General features: G+C 39.0%; 2 protein-coding genes across 2 annotated transcripts; one reads left to right on the top strand and one right to left on the bottom strand.

The window, feature by feature from the left end:
- The first annotated feature begins 38 nt into the window (after positions 1-38).
- Positions 39-8,600, top strand: sergef (secretion regulating guanine nucleotide exchange factor). The gene is made up of 11 exons (XM_033967674.2): positions 39-112; positions 383-521; positions 1,152-1,304; positions 1,618-1,712; positions 2,083-2,143; positions 2,224-2,337; positions 2,404-2,466; positions 2,555-2,713; positions 2,784-2,950; positions 3,631-3,667; positions 5,334-8,600. Exons 1-11 carry the CDS (start codon positions 71-73, stop codon positions 5,498-5,500), a joined length of 1,197 nt encoding a protein of 398 aa, XP_033823565.1. The 5' UTR covers positions 39-70; the 3' UTR covers positions 5,501-8,600.
- Positions 8,601-8,835: 235 nt separating this feature from the next.
- On the bottom strand, positions 8,836-19,417 carry kcnc1b (potassium voltage-gated channel, Shaw-related subfamily, member 1b). The gene is made up of 4 exons (XM_033967672.2): positions 18,137-19,417; positions 14,041-14,959; positions 12,426-12,599; positions 8,836-10,582 (listed from the first exon to the last, which is right to left on the bottom strand). The coding sequence occupies exons 1-4, from the start codon at positions 18,695-18,697 to the stop codon at positions 10,443-10,445; spliced, it is 1,794 nt and encodes a 597-aa protein (XP_033823563.1). The 5' UTR covers positions 18,698-19,417; the 3' UTR covers positions 8,836-10,442.
- Positions 19,418-19,998: the final 581 nt, after the last annotated feature.

Below are 19,998 nucleotides of genomic sequence, written 5' to 3'. Positions count from 1 at the left end.
GATACAAACAATTATCAGGTAACTACGACAGTGTCGTAAATTCGGAGTACTGTTTGTTGGCAGGTCCTCCATGGAAACGAGCTCAGTTGTGAAGTTTTGTTTATATACGTGGGTAAGTTTATTATGCGACTTTTTGGAAGTTCTGATTTGTGGTATAATAGTAGACATGGTACATTTACATGATATAATTTTAATGACCGTAAACCTGCACTGATACTCTCCGTGTGGACACCACCGCTGCTATCGCTAGCCTAACCGCCGCGTACGTTAGCGTGAGTGAAGTATAACTTCGGTATTAAGTTGAAAAGCACATGTACCTAACAAAAAATAAGAGACTCATGGCCTCCCGTTTTTGTATACACTCTTCTTTTTTTTCTCACAGGGAGCCAACAGTTACGGTCAACTAGGACAGGGACATGTGGAGGACCAGTCCCTGCCACAGCCGGCAGAAACCACCGCCTTCCAAGTCCAGTCTGTCCGGACGCTAAGCGGAGGAGGCGGGCACTCGGTAGTGGTCACCGGTGGGTTTCGAGTCAGTGGTCAATATTAGTGTAGTTTAGACAGAACCCAGTCCCAAGAGGCCACCACACCACCACCGACTGCTCCAAACTGAGCTTTACAAAGCTCTAAAATGGGAAAATCATCACAACAAAGCAACAAGTATGAAGAATATTTATATAAATGTGCAATACAAAAATACTACTCAAGTAAAATACAGATTACGGCTCGGAAATTAATCGAAAGATTGAGAGATCGTGATACAGTTATGTCTAATCTTCATTGATATGGTTGGGGGTTTTGAATTGAGGGGTCCACAGCCAATCGTTTGCCAGTAGCAGAGTGAGAGGAGCAGATGCTTATGAGATGGTGTACTCCGTTACATATTATAAATGTACCGGTAGTTAATAATTCATTAAATGATTATTCTCAAGTTTAAGTTCAAATTTAAAAGTAAGTGTCAGTGGTCCATCTGCTGGCACAAAAAAAGTTTATACTTTGAATCCCAAATACATAATTGCATTGATTAATACAGGCATGGTCATTTATATGTGATTTGAAAGATAATGCTTTTTGTTGAGACCTTTGTCAAATTTATGAATGCTTATATTAGATTATAGATTATATTTGATTATGTGATATGCTGTGTTCAGGAAACGGTGAAGTCTTTGTATGTGGGCAGAATAACAAAAGACAACTCGGTCTTGGACATACCCTGAATGTCTACACTCTTGAGCTCTGTCCTAGTCTGAGGCAGAAAATCACAAATGTTTCCTGTGGTTGGGATTTTACACTTCTTCTTTCTGGTAAATTTAGTTACTATTCAAAGTCATCCACCACAACAATGCATATTGTAGTGTGTGCACACTATATATCCCTGGGTTTCAGCTTCGTCTTATATGCAACTGTCCTAATTTTATATCATTCTGATGGATAATCAACAGTTACAGTTATAAAGAAGTCCATTAAGGTATTCAGATAATATGTTGTATAGAGTTCAAATTTGAATGTATTAATAGAGATGTTAATTGACTGTAACCGATCTAACTGTTGCTAAATTCACAACCTTAGAACACATGTCAATGTATGTATTTGAGTTCATGTAATTTATGTGGGCAGACACTGGTCAACTACTGGCATGTGGATCCAACACATTTGGACAACTGGGCATCGGAGAGACTGTCCAACATTCATCAAATTGGCTTATTGTGCAGGTAAGTATAGCAAGGGGAGTATATATGGATATATTATGCATGTATGTGTAATAAATTATACATAAATAAAATAAATGATATGATACATACCGTATTTTCTGGACTATAAGTTGCATTTTTTTTTCGTAGTGCAACTTATACTTATTTTTCATAGTGGGACTTATATTCAGATGTAATTTATATGTGAAATATGTTTTTTTTCTTCATTATTATGCATTTTTTGGCAAGTGCAACTTATACTCCAGAATATATATATATATATATATATATGTATGTATATATATATATATATATATATATATATATATATATATATATATATATATATGTGTGTGTGTGTTCAGTTAAAAGATTATATATTTTATGTTAGAGTATAAAGGAACGCATAGTGAGTGCAGCAGCAGGACTTAGACACTCACTCGCTGTAACAGGTTTGTATACTATTCCCCTGTTTGTGCTTATTGTTTAGGTATTGGCAGGTTTTTTTTATCAGGCACAATTATGTTTTCAGGCTCAGGTTCTGTATATCAGTGGGGAACTGGTCTTTGCAGTCATGCTAAAAGAGTCTTCACTGTCAGTGCTGTACCATCACATTTCAGTAGCAAGCTTCCTTGTCTGGTACCAGGTAAGGAATGTCAGCATTGTCAACTGGTCTTGTATCAATCTAAGAAAAATGTTGTAACATATTTAGGTTTGGCAGAGAAGAATCCATGTATGGTAGCTGCAGGAATGGTACATTGTTTATATCTTACAGGTATGGCAACCTTTCAGTAATAATTTAACACTGATATTAGTGGAGATAACCATATTTGACCAATACTTCTCCTTTGGTATTTCTGTAGAGGATGGTGAGTTGTTTATGTGGGGAAGCAACAAGCATGGTCAGCTGACATCCTCAGATCCTTTTGTTTCCTCACCCATCTCCCTGAAGCGCTGCCTTTTGGGTGGAGAAAAAATAACCAGTGTTTGGAGTGGATGGACGCATAATGTGGCTCAAACAGGTGAGATATTAAAAACATGCACATTATTTGGTGTGCAACAGAAAAAATTTACTCTTTTTACTCTTGTCAGAATCTGGGAGAGTGTTCACATGGGGCAGAGGAATTTATGGACAGCTGGGCCACACGGTATCAGCCAATCAGAACTCAAAACTGTTGTCACATGATCCTATGGCAGAAGGTGGCAGCCAGGAGGCCTGCCTCCCTGCAGAGGTCAAAGTGCTTAGAGGGGCCACACAGGTAAGTTTTTTTCTGTGGCAGTTGATCAGAAATAATGACACTTAAAGCATGTCACAAGTGTTACTAAAGCTGTCTGCTAGATGGATTGTTGGCAGTAATGATGATATGTTGCAAAGAGTTCTTCTGGTCTTTATGTGCTACATATAACAGCCAGCAGATGGAGGCAAAAGTCCACAACAAGTGATGCATCTGATGGAGCTGCTCCATCACTGAATGAGAGGGATGTTCTCTCAGAGAGGATTGTTATGGGTTTCAATCACTATATCTCATGTGCGAAACACACATCCCTGCTATTATCATTCACATGGGAGACAACCACTTACATTTGGTGAGGGCAGAGGTCTCTTTTCCCATAAGGACTATTATACACGACTAGTGCTGGATTGCTGCAGTTAACCTGTACTATAAATGGCAGCTGTATGGTTGGAAATCTTAGCCCGTAAAGATGATGTCAGGGACAGACAAGGGCAATCTGCTGATCATTTTTCCTTCAAGCAGACTATTGCAGGTGCATTGTACCTGTCATAGTGTATTCAGAGCTGGAAGTAAGATAGATCAGGGACAGTATTTTTTCCAGCAATTATGCATTGGCACAAAATATGTTGCTAGACATCATACTCCTACAGTATCCCATTCCCATACTAAAACAGTATAATGTATCTATGTATGTTGCCCTACAGATTGCCTGTGGATCTGAACACAACCTTGCAATTGTTGGTGAGTATATCATAAAAAAAATACTCCCAGCAGTATGAAAGTAAAGTATCTGCTTATAGGTGAGAATAAGCCATTTTAAAGCCTGCACTGTGCATGAACTGCCATTATAAACATGAATGTGAAATATTAATCCTTCTACTAATGCGGAGGATTTCTGAGGTCACCTCATCTCTCTGTGGCCTTTGCAACAGGAAGTAATTACAGCTGGGATAGATGGGTATCATTGACTGAAGCAATTATCTGAACAGGCCTGTGAAAAAGCCAAATTAACCGCACGCACATCTTAGACATGTTTTCCTTGTTCAATATTTGAGACTAGAACAGCCTGTAATTATCTGGAAAACAACAGCGTACGGGCACATGTGTTGTTTGTTTTAATATCGTACTTTGAAAACTGTGTTTTTTGTTGCCTTAATATTTTGCATATTTCAAGGTATCAGATCAGTTATAATTCCATTTCAGGTTTTCAAAGTTGAAAATCAGTTTAACCTATATTATAAATATACTATGTATAATACTATGAACTGTGGTATGACCATTACATCTTGTTTAAGAAGTTTCTCTTGCAGTGAATGCACAAATGGCTCTTTTTCTGTCTCCTTTCTCGAGTGTGGTGGAAGAATAAATGAAATGGCAAAATACGATTGGAAGCAGAGACCTGAGTGCTGCTATTTCTGGTGCTGAAGTAGGTCACGCGGAAAGAAACTGGGAGCATAGCATGCTGCTTATGATATCTGTTGCCTCCCATGCTCATTTGTATCAGACTCATCACAAGCCATCACTGGTGGCACATTGCCCAATGTTGAGCTTGGGCACCTGGTAGCATTTTTGTATTTTTGTGGCATGAAAAGGCTTCGTGCAAGCATAGTGGATCAGACTGCTCTGAGAAAATAAATAACCAATTGGTCCAATTATATTACTGTTAATTTGTTTTACTGTTGAAAGAAAAACCCAGTGATGAGATTTGTTTACAGGGAAATAGCTTTTGGATTGAGCGCCTTGATTTTATCCTTTTGTTATGCACAATACTGTGCTGGCACTTTGTTGCCATGGAAACAGTGGTGCTGTAGTCGGAGAGTCCATGAATTAAGCAGAGCACCAAAATAAGTCTTTACTCATCTTGCAAACGTATGGACAACCTTTTTCACACCTGGTGTCATACTCTAAACAATGTTTGTTAATGCATATGAAACAAGATGCTCCAACAGAAGCTTCTAATTTACTGTTGATCTGGTAACCTGGAAAAAGCTTATTAGTTTGCCAGATCTTTTGACAACAGCGCTTAAGATTAGCGTGCTGAATGCACAGAAAGACAAAGAATTATCTTGATGAAATGAGAACAAGGCATGAAAGACACAACTGTGAGCTGGGAAAAGATGTGTTACCCTTGAGAAAGCAAGCACTCTTCTGTTGCCATGGTGATGAATCCTATTAGGTAACAGTGTTGCCATGGCACGTGTCTCCTCGGTGATGCAGACCTGACCACACCCACTACGAGCTCCAGCTGTGAGGAGCAGGAGGCTTTAATATGGCCAACTGTCAGAAGGGATGTTTTTGACCGTGTGGTCTTTTTCCGTAGGGTGCTAATTTTAGCTCCCATGTTAGAGTGCCGCAGAGCCATGTCTTCCGTCTCAGCTCCACTGACCTGTGACCTCTGTTTTCACAGGGAGCAGTCTTTTCTCCTGGGGTTGGAACGAACATGGGATGTGCGGAGACGGGTCACACACTGATGCTCTAAAACCATGTCTCATCCCAGGGCTCCACCCGCTCCTCATTGGCTGCGGAGCTGGACACTCTTTGGCGCTGTGTACTGCGACAACTCCATCTCAGTAACATCCAGTTAACCGAGTTTGAAGGATTTCACAACACTGAATGTTGATTTACTACATACAGTAGTAATATGTGCCTTTTATCAAATTGCCCATCCCACGTCAACTTTCAACTCCTCTGAACCTTTTGCAAAGGTCACACATTAAATTGCATTCGCCATAAACGGTGTCATGTTGATGGACACCAGTTGAAATATGTTTTCTTTGAAGTGAAGCTATACTTTTTCTACTGGCACATCACCTTGATGGACATGATTAGAGGTGATAGCTTTGCTGAACCTGGTGGCTGCGCCTATAGCGATATATGGTATCGGACAACTTGCTTTCATGAATGAAGCCGTTATGGCGCATTGACGTGTGGGCTCCGCTTGTGTTCTTTTATAACCGATGTTGTGTCCATGCTTTCAATTAAACACATTAAAGAGCATTCAGTTAATGCCAGTAATGATTTACTGTTTAAGCATAAAAAAGTAGCCTTTATTTTTTCCACTGCCCTCTTCTTGTGTATTTTTATCACACACATTTGTGTGTCTTATTTGTCACATTTTCATGTTTGACTAATTCTACTACTTGATAGACTGCCAGAATATCTCACTTGCTTGTTGAACCTTTAATACAAGATCACACAATTGTATATGTCTAAAAACGGTTTGCTCTAGAACTGAAATGGAGAAAAAAAGCTTTTGGTTATTTTGCTTCCCAAAAATTGAATGTATTTCATGTGCATGCTAAATTGGATACCACAAATGTAGTTTAATAATTTGTTGACAAACATTATACTCACATGTGCACCCATTTTTTATGTTTTAAATGAACTTTTATTTTTGTTGTTGTTTTTTTGTGTGCCCATGAAATGGAGAGTCGGAGTGCTCAAATTGAGCTCTCACTATATAAAGAAATGAAAACTGAAAAATATGTCTTTATCTTGGACTTTTTACCCCTCTAAATATTTATAAGCTGTTGGTGTCTGCAGTGCAGCACCTGGAGATCAGTGGCAGGCTTGGGGCCAGTACATGGTCAAGGGCAATGTAAGCTCATGATTTAATGAGCCTAATATGCCTTTTAAACAATTTTCATGGCAATGCAATTTAATTATAGAATTATAAATATCATTGAATTAATGCACCTGTGTTATTTAAACGATATAAAAATGTGTACTTCGTAGTAAAAAAAAAAGGACGCGCTGAAAAATAATAATTTGTGTTCTTTTATTTGATCACTATTTTATTGTACAATCTGAACTGTATTATCACAAAAAAAAAATCCCTAAACAACAAACCAATCAGAACGATTACTGAACACCTTTATTAGGATGAGTAACCACAAAATGCACGGTGTCCACCATAATCTGAATTCTCACTAAATGGCACACGGTAGTTGCCTCTTTGTTGCATTATTGAATCCAGTCATAAACTGATACATCTCTCTTATTGATATCACTTTGTACTCAGATCTTGTTGTACCTGACCAGTTTTCAGAGTGTTGGCAGTGAGTTTGCAGTTATTTGGAAAAAGTTGGTCCCTTTTCACTTTTCCACCTTTTTCTAACATTTTCTTCAAAAGGTTAACCTTGTAATCTTGATGAATGTTCACTGCTGCCTTAAACTGCTGATAAGAGAGATTTTATATGCACTGTACTGCTATTCACATCCAAAACTGAGTTTTTGATGGCTGAAACCAATAGCTAGTTTAAAATAAAAAAATTACCACAATCTGTTGGCAATAATATTTTAACATAGGCACTTTTCAAGTATGAATATGGAGTTTTGGCAATTCTTAGTATTGCATACTAAAATATCAATTGGCTATAAACAAAACATAAATGTATTTTCAAAATGATTGTCAATTAAAATGTATTACTAAGTAATCATGTCATAGCAGTATTGTTAGATATGTCAAGATTCAAAGAACATTGAATATCTATAATCTAAATAATTTAAAATAAAACGTTTTCAAAATGTTACAACAAATACCCCTTAAATGCACCATCTGCTTACTTAACTCTTAAGTGCAAGAGTGGTGCTTTTTAAGCCTATATGTTAAAACATGAGCCGTAGTGGGTGTGTCTCACATCGTCTGAAACATGCTAAAGGAACGTTAAAAGTCCGTTGGTGCAAAGTAGTGCAAATGTCTATTGACATTGTATACAAAGATGTGACCATGACAAGTTAATGTTGGTTTCATCTGCATCATTTGGCCAACATGACAAGTGTAAGGTTTTTGCCTGAACGGGTAGTTAAATCGGAGCAACATTTTTTTTTTGTTAAACAAAAAGCACACAAATATCTGATGATCACTCAAAACATTAGTACACACAACTTGAACACACCAAAGCGTATTTACACCACTGGCACACACCAAAAATAGCCACACAAAATACAACACAGTAACCATCACAGATACTGAGCTACAGAAGGCTTGACAACAAAACTCTGAGTGCTACATCTATGCTGAGTTTGTGATGTACAGGTTGTCACTGTCACACCCATTTAAAAATGCTAATACACAGAACAATGCTACAGCACTATCAGGTGGGAGATGGGCCATTATGGGTCATACACATAGTGGTTGGTACACCATGGTTCATAACACAAACTGATTCTGTTGGTTGTCTGCTCCGGTGCTGTCGCTGCGTCTCTATAAACATATAAAAATAATAACACAAATTATTACACAAATTATGTTGAAATGGTGGGAAAATGGAATGATGACTACCTCCTGAGGCGCAGGCAGAGGTATAATGACACTAGCTTTGACAGTAAAGAAAATGTGCTCCGTCAGTCTTCATGGTAAATGCTAAATTTACCATGTACTTCCCATGCTTTAGCCAAGACACCAGACAAAGATCATTTTGGTTGATTTGGGGTCGGTTAATAATCATGCCCATATCATGCTGCGTCTTACAGGTTGATGTTCAGTCATTGTCATGCGTTGATCTACTTTGCATCATGCTCTCAGTCACCTGGAATATTCTCCTCTGTTAAATTTTTACCCCAACACAGGGAAACATAAGGTCAAACAGCAGTTAAATGCACTAATCAAATGCTGGCAAAAAAAACAAAAACATGTATGTATGTCATTGAATAAAAACGGAGTCTAAACAATCATTGTGTATAAAATTTATTTCATGCAAGGATTTTTTATTTACATATTTTATTTGAATACTTTTCTGTTGCATAACTGTAAAATACATGCATTTACCTTTCCCCAAGTTGTCCCACATACCCATATTGACATTTTATGTTGTTTTTTTTTTGGGGTTTTTTTTCAGTTTAAAATGCATGAGCATTTTTACCTGCATGTCATCAACATCAAATATCCCCACCCCCCCACCCCATGTGTAATGTCCATTAATTACCACAAACGACTGGAGACTAGAAATGTAAAACTATGCTCAGTCAGGATAAAAACAAAACTTATGAGTTGCTATACTTGTAACTTTTTCTCTTTTCAACTTAGGATTTCTTAAAGTGCCCTGAAACCATTGTGCATATTGTAAGGGATAGTATCAATAGTAACAGTAACAGCACTGATGCTTAAACCAATAGACAAACACACTGCATTTGTCATTGTGATTGTGGCTGACTGGATCTTATCAAACTTACTAACAGTTTGGCTATTGGTCCCCTCTGTATAAATATGTTGTGCTCATCATACAAATGATCTTTATGGGAACCCGAAGTGTAATTATATGATAATACATAATGGTGCAACTATAATAAGCATTAGGTTAGTATTGTGTGGTTAAGATATAACACTGGTGTCAAAAGGTGCACCTTGAAAACAAAGCTTTCGTTACACTGTTATGAGCATGGTAAAGTGTACTGATGCTACACTAGGAGCACTTTTTGAATACATTTAAAATGCACTTTTACTTTGCCTCTCCAGGTATGAAGGCACAGCTGTTTCATAATTATAAGACCTTTAATTTAGGCAGAGCAACAGCATCCGTCTGCCCATATGGTAAACTACCTCTAATGTGTGGATATAAAAGGTATATGCTCATAACAGCATGTGTTGGCTTTATAACTGGCTGGCTGTTCAAGTTAATCTGTTTTGGCTGGAGACCCCAATCAAATAAATACAAGAAAATAAATCTATGATTTTGGGGAAAGGCAAAGAATGGCAGCTACATAAAAATCTTTGCTATGAGTCTCTTGTAAAGCTGTCTCAAAATGCATAAAATGACAAAGCTCTCAGGCTTTTAAAAAAAAAATAGTTCTCTACAAGTTACTGTGATACAGTTAGCTTTGATTTGAACAGAATATTTCATGCAGTTCATGCAAATGAACAGTTGTAGTTCTTCTGACATTTGATGCATCATAGTTTCACTTGAATTGTCATTATCTCCATATTGCATTGGACATTGTGAACATCAAGTTCAGCTTTAATAGCCACTCAAACAAGAAAATCTGCACTTAAGATCATAACGTCTCTACTTTGCAACGTACAAAGCACTTGAGAGGTGTTCCCTTAACAGCTGGCATTGGTACCTTTTGAATATGCTTAAGCCATGTATCGTTTATGTCCAGCATTGGGCATTGTATACATTGTATGAAAAAAATCTTTTACACAGTAGTAAAAGCGGATGAAATTTAGTCATTAGCAGAAGATACATGAGATCAAAAGCAACAGAGCAACAGGCAATGACGTCAACATAGGAAGAGTGGTTGAGTCTGTGGTAGATATAGTAGAGTGCTTTGTCAGCAACAGAGGTGACCCATGCAGAGTGGCTGTACCGATGTTTAGAGACTAGGATATGATGACACACCCAAGGTGAACTCTTGGGAAGTATTAGCACAGATAAGATCCAGTTTTCTTTTTCAAAAAAAATAAAGACTTGAATGAAAAAGCAGGAGAAAAAAAAAGTATAAAATCAAATTGGACAGGAAAGATAGAAGGTGTGGACAGGCCTTCCGATGGCATTGTGTCTGCTACTCAACCATGCTACATAATGGATGGGATGGGAGAATGTGAGTGCTGCATTAGACATGGTGGGCTGCAGGGCAGGGCGGACACTGAGGACACTCCAGAGGCATCCTCGCTCATGCCAGACATGCTGTTAAGGCTCCAAGGCTTTTCATAACCTTCAGTTGAAAAACAGAGAACGTTCTGAGTACATCTGCGTACACTGCAGCACTGAATCATGACAAACGAGTTTTTGCGATTCCTCAGTAATAAATACTCCACCTGTTGCTTTCTTGTTTTTGTCTCCCAAGAAACAGGTCAACATAAACTTGAGACAGTTAATATCCTGCATGCATTGAGTGCATCAGGAGTACAGCATGCACTGGGTGGTATTGGAATGGTCGGAGTAAAACACTATATCGACTAGAAAAGGTAGGCACCAGAGGCAGGGAATGTATACTCAGCCACAGTTTTAGATTTGGACTGTAAACTATATTACTGGTACAGGTCCACTATTATGCGTTTGCACTATTCCGAGATGAATAAGATACATTTCTTATCACATCAAATGGCCCAAATGTCCTAAAGCTCTTGTGATGTAAAATTAGAATCATATCAGTCAGAGGAGATTTTTTTTTAAGATTATATTATAACAAAGAACTTAATAATAGATAGTTACATAATTGGCCTATTTTGAAATGGCTTCCAGATTTCAGGTACAAGGGATTTGGACTGAGACGATCACAGTCATGGATGTTCAAAACTAACCAATTAGAGCTTGGCAAGGAGAAAAAACTTAAAATGGCACAAACATGAACATAGCATTGTAGTTAACAGCTATTGTGCTGGCTGCATTTGTACGGCTAGGACATTCTGATATATTTTAATTTTTTTTTAGAAAACTAGAAATCAAATATCCTACACAACTCTTGTTTACTTGTCATATATATATATATATATATATATATATATATATATATATATATATATATATATATATATATATATATATATATATATATGACAAGTATATGCGCCTCTCTATGTTTGTGTTGTACTCCATCACCACACTCATAGCACCCTTTAGCAAGACATCTCATGCACCATATGGTCAATGTACTCCCAAGATTTCAGATGGTAAAAGTTATCATAACACATATACATACAAGTTACACGCATAGCACATAAATACTCTTAGGCATGTAAGACAACACATTCTCTATTTCTTATAAATCGAAAATAGCTTTCTGACTGGTAAATAAATAGGTGTATACATTATGCATGGTATCAAAAAATAGACTGTCAATGTGAACCTTATTGACATTAGTAATCATTAATGATTGTGCTTGGCCTTAACAAGTCAAGTGGATTATTTACAATCAGCAGCTGAGTGAAGCTCAATATAAAGAGTTTTTTTTTCTTTTTTTCGTGTGTTTATGTGTGTGTTTTAAAGCGTAACACTACAGGATCTTACTATCCTTTATTCCTAAATGTATCTTAATCTTGAATGAAATTAACTTCTTTCATGCCATACTGTATGGATAATCATTTTACAAAGTAAAGAATAGCATTTTATGGGTGCTGTTAGGAGTACTGTTAAGACACCATAGAATACCACATTCTTAAACCATATCATATTTTTTTAATATGCTGTACTGTATTCTCTCTTTGGATCAAATCTGTCATTGTTTATAGTTTGATTGATCAACATTATGTTTATAAACATATTTTGGGCCATAGTGGAAAAAATAATCTATGAATTCAATATTTAGAATCTCTATACAGAAGTTGTAGTAGTATGTCAATTAAATACCTTAATGTAAAATTAGAACATTTCTAATTTTAATATGCACATTTAAATACTATTTGAGCTGAAATATTAATGAAATACAATGTTTAGCCTATAGTGTCTCGCTTTAATTAATTTGTATGTAGTCAGAAAAACAAGTAGAAAGCAGCCTGTCTAGCCTGTTAGGTGTCAGTGTCTTACAGCGGCCTGTGATTGGCTGTTGCTGTACGTACCCCTGCGCACTCTGCCCCCCGTGTGGTTGGGGCGCTCTGCAGTAGTGACCAGGAAACAGGGACGCTCTCTTTCACTGGGGCTGAAGATTTCTTCAGGAGAAATGGCCTGATCTATATGAGGACAGTCTTCATTCGCCAGAGCCGCATTAGCTGCCTCGCCGTTTAACTTTGAGTCTAGAAATAAAGCACATCAAACATATATATATATATATATATATATATATATATATATATATATATATATATATATATATATATATATATATATATATATATATATATATATATATATATATATATATATATATATATATATATATATATGTGTGTGTGTGTGTGTAGAAGTGGGTCACTGAAGACCGCTGAAGTATTTTGGCTGGGTGGTATTCCTTTTGCAGGCTGCCACAGTAAACAATATGGATCAGGCATCCCCAAGATGCACAGGAGTGAGCAGGAATCAAACCACCAACCCTTTGGCAAACAGGTATTCATTCTGCACCACTGACACTTTGAAAACCAAACTAATATATCATGATATTAGAATCATGTAAGGCTCAGAGGAATATAATTTTCTACTGATATTTTCTTGTAATAATATTAAAGCTACAGTACAAATTAAGTGACTCCATTACGAGCGTCAGTGCTATGTGATCGCAGATCAGAGGTGAGGAGTGAATCAAAGTGTTAAGAAATACAAAATCAATAGTACAATAGCTTATTGTCTGTCTGGAGCCCTTTCTCTTTTCCCCACTTAAATATGTATTACAGTGGTAATTTTATTGATTGCTCCCAGCAAAGATGATTGGTTTGGGAAATCAAAGAAAAAGCGTCCAAAATACATTGCATAATGATAAGTGTTTGATTTTTTTCGCCTAGTCAAATGCATAATAAGGAACACACAAAACAAAAATATTTTAGACAGTCACTATTGTGTCTTTCATTTGATACATTCATTGATTATGTAATATTATGTAATTTTCTAATATTGTCCATAAAGTGGAATTAAACACCTAAACTGCCCACAACCACCTTTCAAATAGAGCTGCTAAACTGGAAAATGCCTGTGGACTAAAGAAGAGTGGAACAGTGTGAATGGTCTAACAGGTATCCAAATTTCAAACTCCGCCCCTGCATCCATTCCTTTGTAATCAGAAACAAGGGAGTAATCAGGGACGTCGTGGGTGATGGCACCAGGTACTTGAATGGCAGTGGCCACTGAAGGCAGAACACACTAAGATTTTAATGTTTTTGACCAGAACACTGCAAATTTACTTAAAACTAAAATTGCAAAAAATGACTAATAGTAGATAATGCTATTGACGCACCACGTACAGAGTTTAGTAGCAAATAAGCTGATCTTGTGTTTAGTTTGACTTTAAAATAATTTTGTTATAACTGCCTGTCCTTTCTTTTGGGATTTTCTTTTCTGTGTTGCTGGTACCAGACTGAATCACCTGACCCCCTATACAGTGATTTGCATGTATTATGCGTGATAGGTTTTAAGTTGTCTTTTACCTTGGCTTATGACTGGCACCATAGTGGCACAAAATGTTAGTAAAATAATTCCATTTAATTCACATCTACACAGACCTTTCCAAAATGTACTTCGTCTTACCTTGAAATTTGATCTCGAAAACATCATCATGGACCACCACAGGGCTGGGATGTTGCGAGCTGATGCTAGTCTTGCAGTAGTTAGGAGAGCCGAGATGCGGTGGTCGTGGTATATGCCTCTTGTTTTTCTTTGGTAGTTTCTGTTTCGCCATAGCCAGGGAGTAATACATTCCAAAGTTGTTGACAATCACTGGGACAGGCATTGCAATGGTCAGCACACCAGCCAGGGCACACAGGGCTCCAACCAGCATCCCTGAAGTCGTCTGAGGGTACATGTCTCCATAGCCGAGGGTCGTCATGGTCACCACAGCCCACCAGAATCCAATGGGGATGTTCTTGAAGTGTGTGTGTTCGCTGGCTCTTGGGTCATTGGGGTTGGCTCCTATACGTTCAGCATAATAAATCATAGTGGCAAAAATGAGCACTCCGAGTGCCAAGAAGATGATAAGAAGCAGAAACTCGTTGGTACTGGCTCGCAACGTGTGCCCTAAAACCCGGAGTCCTACAAAGTGTCGTGTTAGCTTGAAGATACGGAGAATTCGGACAAAACGCACCACTCTAAGGAATCCAAGCACGTCCTTAGCTGCTTTTGAGGAGAGTCCACTTAGCCCCACCTCCAGGTAGAAAGGAAGGATGGCCACAAAGTCGATGATGTTTAGGGCGTTTCTTATGAAGTCTAGTTTATTGGGGCAAAAAGTTATTCTCATGAGAAATTCAAAGGTGAACCAAATCACGCACACGCCTTCAATATAAGTGAGGTAGGCGGCAGTCTCGGTTTCTTGGTAGATGCGCTCCACTGTGATGTTGTCCACCACATCCCACTCTGTGCGGTTGATGATGGGGTTGAAGGCTTCATGGGTCTCCAGGCAGAAGGTGGTGATGGAGACCAAGATGAAGAAAAGCGAGGCCAGAGCGATCCACTGAGCAGGAAAATATCACAGTGAAAAACAAAAGGAAAGTAACAAAAGATGAGGGGAGGGCGGGGAGGAGAAGGAGAACAAGAACATACAGAATGTAAACACACCATTTTTAGCAATGAACAGTGCAATTCAATATTTTAGACTGAAGAAGCACTGGCTCTAAAAGCAGCAGTAGTCTAACAAACCAGTATAAGCACAGAAAATATACCATTTTTACCCAAGTACTACACTACCTAAATGAGAAAAACATAAGCGCCTGATAACTACCAGTATTACCACAATTTGCTATGCTAATTTTGTGTTGTGTTGAGGAGAAATAAGTGAGATATGTCATATAAACTTGCCAAAATAAAAAATGAATGTTGACACTAAGCAGTCAATTCTACCACAGAGATTTTTCCCTGTTCTCCATCTTAGTTTCACAACATAACTTTTAGACAGATGTCACATCACATACAGAAAAGCCAGTGAATCCACCATATGAGACAATGACAGCTGCTTGCAGACTTCCCTCCCACTCTTAATACAAAAGTGTCATTAAAAAAGGGCCTAATCAATGCTAACTCGCTGTACCTGCCTGTTCTTCCCTCTGCTCTATCTCAAGGTCATGGCATTTCCAAAGGTGATCTCCATGCACCACATTGAACATTTGTGTCCATCCCCATGACTGAAATTAGCCAAGGCTCTTCCCTTCAGCATGATCACTAATATAGGTCTTTCCTGTACAAGGTCACAGTGTCTAGATTATCAGCTCATGGGAATTGAATCAAGCTCAACCTCTCTTTGAAACCTATAGTTCTCCTATATTACTATAGCCCATTACATATTGATTACATGATCCTATTTCATCACATTAAGCGATGATATTTCTGTTGTGTGCAACATGTAACAGATCCAGCATGCTATCACAGTCAGTGATTGTACTATGATCATGGTAGTTTACATGATGGATTAAGCCATAGTATTTTATGTGAAAGAAAAACAATGGCTCTTCAATGGGTCAGTAGCACAGACAGAGGAATAGACAGGCAGAGCAGAGAGCAACTTAATCATCCTATGAATCACAAAAGTTAGATCAATATCAGTGTGCTCATGCATGAAGATGTCTTTATGGAGTAGGTGATGCTGCACAGTGCTCCTTGTTGAGTAGCTAGAAGAATTAATGAGTGGCAACATGAGGTGGGAGCTGGAGGTACAGGCATGTCTGGGCAGAAAAGACTTCTCCTTGGAGAAAAGACAATATGCTCAGGTCTGTGTCAGTAAGATGGAAAACAGGCTCAAAATATCTCATCACTGACAATTCATCACATTGTGTTGAGGAAATCATAGAGGGCTTAGGAACATCTGCTTCCCATCCCTGTTTGTCCACTCGTCCACAGGGACACAGCCCATAATAATTAAAGGGAAATCAAAGTGATTTTTCACAGATGGAAAAACTCACTTTACATTTTGTGCTCACACTGAATAACTGCAGTATTATGTCATTCAATTTTGCCAGTGTTTTTTTGTATTATGTAATGTTATTGTTTGGCAGCCCACTATGCTGCTAAAACAGTGCATAACTAGGCCAATATGACAAAGACTGATTGGAAATGTAATGTACAACTTTGATTTCAACAAAGTGGATGATGCCAATCTAGTCACAAGATGTTACAAACTTGTGTAACATTTTCTCTTCATAGGGGGCTTCTGGAAGGGCATCTAGCATAAAACCTATTGTCACATTGGAGAACCCAGCCCTAGATAAACGATAAAGGCTGTACCAAATAGGCTTGCTTCAAGTTCTATGCCAAATCAATATGAAAATCGCTGAACACCAGGAGACAGGAATTACTGTTGTGACCCTAGCATTAAAAAGTAAGGAATTTAGATGATGCTTTAGCCCCAGCGCCCTCCTGTCCTTTCTAAGCAATTGAACCGAGGCTTAAATTATGTGTCTTTGTGACAGTTAGAAACAGTGTAGCCTGGAGGGGAGGGTTACAGGAGCATAATCTGTGGCTTCTTATTGGCTAATTCTCACTGTTGCTGGCATAGCCCACAGAGTGATATGGAGTGACAAGGGTTTTTCCACTGATGTATCCACCGTGAATAGAGTCAGTAATTAACTCAGATGCTCACTTCTAATTAATCTTCATGTCAGTCTTAGTAGAACAGTGTCAGTCTATTCCCTGTCATGGTTTTATATTGTTCTTTTAAAATTGTACATTTAATTTGTAAAAAAAAATGCAACCATACAACTAATAACATTGGTAAGGCTGCCTGGAGCACTGTGATCCTTGTGGGCGATATTGGTCAGATTAACCTCATTATAGAGTGCATCCAAGTGGAAACTTTCCCACAACAAGACCAAAAAGGACACCTCTCACAAATACCTGTTTAGCTTCAGCAGTATTGCCAAGGACTGCCTTCCCTCTTGCATGCCCCATTTAACTAAACCCTCCCATTGCCCTGGAAACATCAATACAAAAACCTGCGGGGTGGTTCCAATCTTGCAGGAGATGGAGTAAAGATGGAGAATGGTGATTTGCATTGGAATTATTTAGACAGATGAGGTCCTGGTTGATTCTACCTCCATTCCTCACCTCCCCCTCAGCCACCCCCTATCACTTTCCTTTCTATAGTGTCTATATGGACCATGCAGTGGACTGGAGACCCCAGAGAGAGCAATTTCAAGGTCATGAAAACCTCCCACATCCATCAATCCTTGTCTCCAAAACAAAGGAAGCAGACACATTTACAAGTTAATGCACCATTTAAAAGCAACAAAAAAGGAAAGTGATTTTGGAGTAATGTGTTTTAGTGCTGGCAATAGCAATGGATCGGATGAACTATAATTCAAATAACAAAAATGACTGATGTTTCACATGCCTACTGCCAAAGAAACCTAATTCCCTTTCATTGATTAAGGTTGCTTCCACTGTATCTTTTCTATTGTGTTGTCTGCAGTGCACACAGGAGAAACAACTGACAGATATCTGCCATATCAATTGTCAGACACTGTACAAAAGATGGACTTTGTTATGATGTGTTCTTATCAGGAGCTTCACTAGGCTATCTAAAGCCAAACAGGCTGTCTCTAAATAATACCAAATAAGGCAACCCATTTTTAAACTGCGTATAGTTTAGTTGAATTTTATACAGTGCTTAAGCTCAAATTGGCATAAGCGCAAAACTCACCCTTGCATATTTGGAGGAGTAGGGATCCTCAAACAGAGCCCAAACACGTTTTTGCCACCTACTCCACAGGCTCCCAGTCCGGACGTCCGTGTGATCCCCCTGCGCCAGCCTCCTTGTCATCTCATCATCATCCTCAGCATGATCGACCTCTGGCTCCGGGTCGTCACTCGCCAGGTCTAACAGTCCTCCCCCGCCGAAACTATCAAGGGCCTCCTCTGCTTCCCGGTGTTGCCTATAGGTCATCCAGCAGCACGGCTCCACGTCTGTCTCATCAATGCCCCAAAAGGCCAGCTCTTCCTCATACAGGGGGCCGCACACATCCGCGGGGCAGTGCAGTTTACCTGTCCTGTAGTAGTTGAGGATGTGCGCAAACACGCCTGGGTGGCGGTCAAAGAAAAACTCCTCAATCTTGGCGTCATAGTCAAAATGATTGGGAGCATCAGGTTCGGCGAGCCAGGATAACCGGGTGCCAGGTAGAGTGCGCAAAGTGCTGCGGTATGTCTGATGTCTGATCCCTCCCACGTTAATCACAATGCGATCCTTGTCGTCGCTCAGGCCCATCTCGTCCCCTAGGCATGTCTCCTATAAGTTTTCTTTATATTAGAGTAGCAAGGACCACAGCAGGCAAACTGGAAAAACTATTACATAAAAAACAGGGTACGCTACCTGTGGTTTGTTCCCACTGTGAAACAAATGATCGCTGCTGGACGCGCACCAGGCTACATTCCCTTTTAAACACCTGCCATTCACCGCGCCTCTCTGGGCGCACGGCTACACAATCAAGACCCCAAAATGAATACAGCCAATGGCATCACATTAGAAATGGACGTCACATCATCGTTAAATCCAAGATGTCGAGAAAAAAGGACAAACACTGGCGAATTGTCCCTCATATGCAGAATAAATCCGGCTCATCGGAGTCCCGAATAAACCGAGCTCCGTAAACTGCTTAATGACTTTCAAAGCAAGGTGAATGCGGTGGTGCTGAGGACAGCGCCTCAACAGCAACAGCTCAGAGCGGCTCCGAGCTGAGCTCGCCTCCCTCTCCCCGAGCAGCTGCCGCACGACGCGCCGCAGGTCTTTGTGTCGCTCCCGCTCAGACTTCCGAGAACCGCCTTTCATTTATGCTGTGCATTAAGGACAACATTTAATATGCCTGTATGCATGCACGAGGGAAAAAACAAAACAAACAAACGTTGGTGTTTTAAACAAAATGTGGAATGAGACGGTGGCAGGTCTCCAAAAACGCCCCAAGTGCCTGTTGTTCACACGAAATGCCCCTCTGATCAGATGGAGCATGCCCAGTGTGAAGAGAGCTCCAATTGTTTAAACACGCTGTCAAGCACCAGCCAATTGAGGCTGCTTGAATTGTCATTGGTGCACAATATTTGCTGTCCCTCTCACTCACTGGAGTCCGCAGAAGGTGATGATAGGTCCGAAGATCCGCCCAGAAAGTCAAATATTTTACACTGGCTATATGCCTGCACAGCTTTTATAGTTGGCCATTATAGGCGGCTAACAGAGTTTGTTGTCAGTAGGAGAAGTTATATTAGTGCATTAATTCAGTGTCTCTCCTTAATGGAGCATGGCTGTATAACATTATTAACAAACGGTTACTGTGTTGTGCTAAAAGTGCAAAATTATCCAACTATCCACATCAATCCTCTTCAGCAGGGGGCGCAGGCGCTCACTGCCAACTTTTTCAAAAGTTCGTTTTTTTCCTTCTTTAGAACATTGATGCAGTTTTAAAAACGCATGATGCTATAGATAAAGAGTCTGTATAATTTTGAATGTTTTTGTTGTCCTTTGAAATATGGCAGTGGCTGTTAAAGATAGACTTCCCTTTTTATCCTATTAACTTA

Source organism: Periophthalmus magnuspinnatus, chromosome 6 (assembly GCF_009829125.3).
Source record: "Periophthalmus magnuspinnatus isolate fPerMag1 chromosome 6, fPerMag1.2.pri, whole genome shotgun sequence".
Lineage (NCBI taxonomy): Eukaryota > Metazoa > Chordata > Actinopteri > Gobiiformes > Gobiidae > Periophthalmus > Periophthalmus magnuspinnatus.
Note: the sequence above shows the minus strand (reverse complement) of the source record. Positions and strands in the feature narration are given on the sequence as shown.

Bases quoted from the DNA above. Each gene is read 5' to 3' on its own strand.
- sergef (XM_033967674.2), top strand. From the start codon at position 71: ATGGAAACGAGCTCAGTTGTGAAGTTTTGTTTATATACGTGG. The intron at 113-382 runs GTAAGTTTATTA...TTTTTCTCACAG, and splicing joins AGTTTTGTTTATATACGTGG to GGAGCCAACAGTTACGGTCA. The intron at 2,714-2,783 runs GTGAGATATTAA...TACTCTTGTCAG, and splicing joins GCATAATGTGGCTCAAACAG to AATCTGGGAGAGTGTTCACA.
- kcnc1b (XM_033967672.2), bottom strand. From the start codon at position 18,697: ATGGGCCTGAGCGACGACAAGGATCGCATTGTGATTAACGTGGGAGGG. The intron at 14,960-18,136 runs GTGAGTTTTGCG...TTTCCTGCTCAG, and splicing joins ACTCCTCCAAATATGCAAGG to TGGATCGCTCTGGCCTCGCT. The intron at 12,600-14,040 runs GTAAGACGAAGT...CTTTATTTCTAG, and splicing joins TTTCGAGATCAAATTTCAAG to ACTCAAAGTTAAACGGCGAG.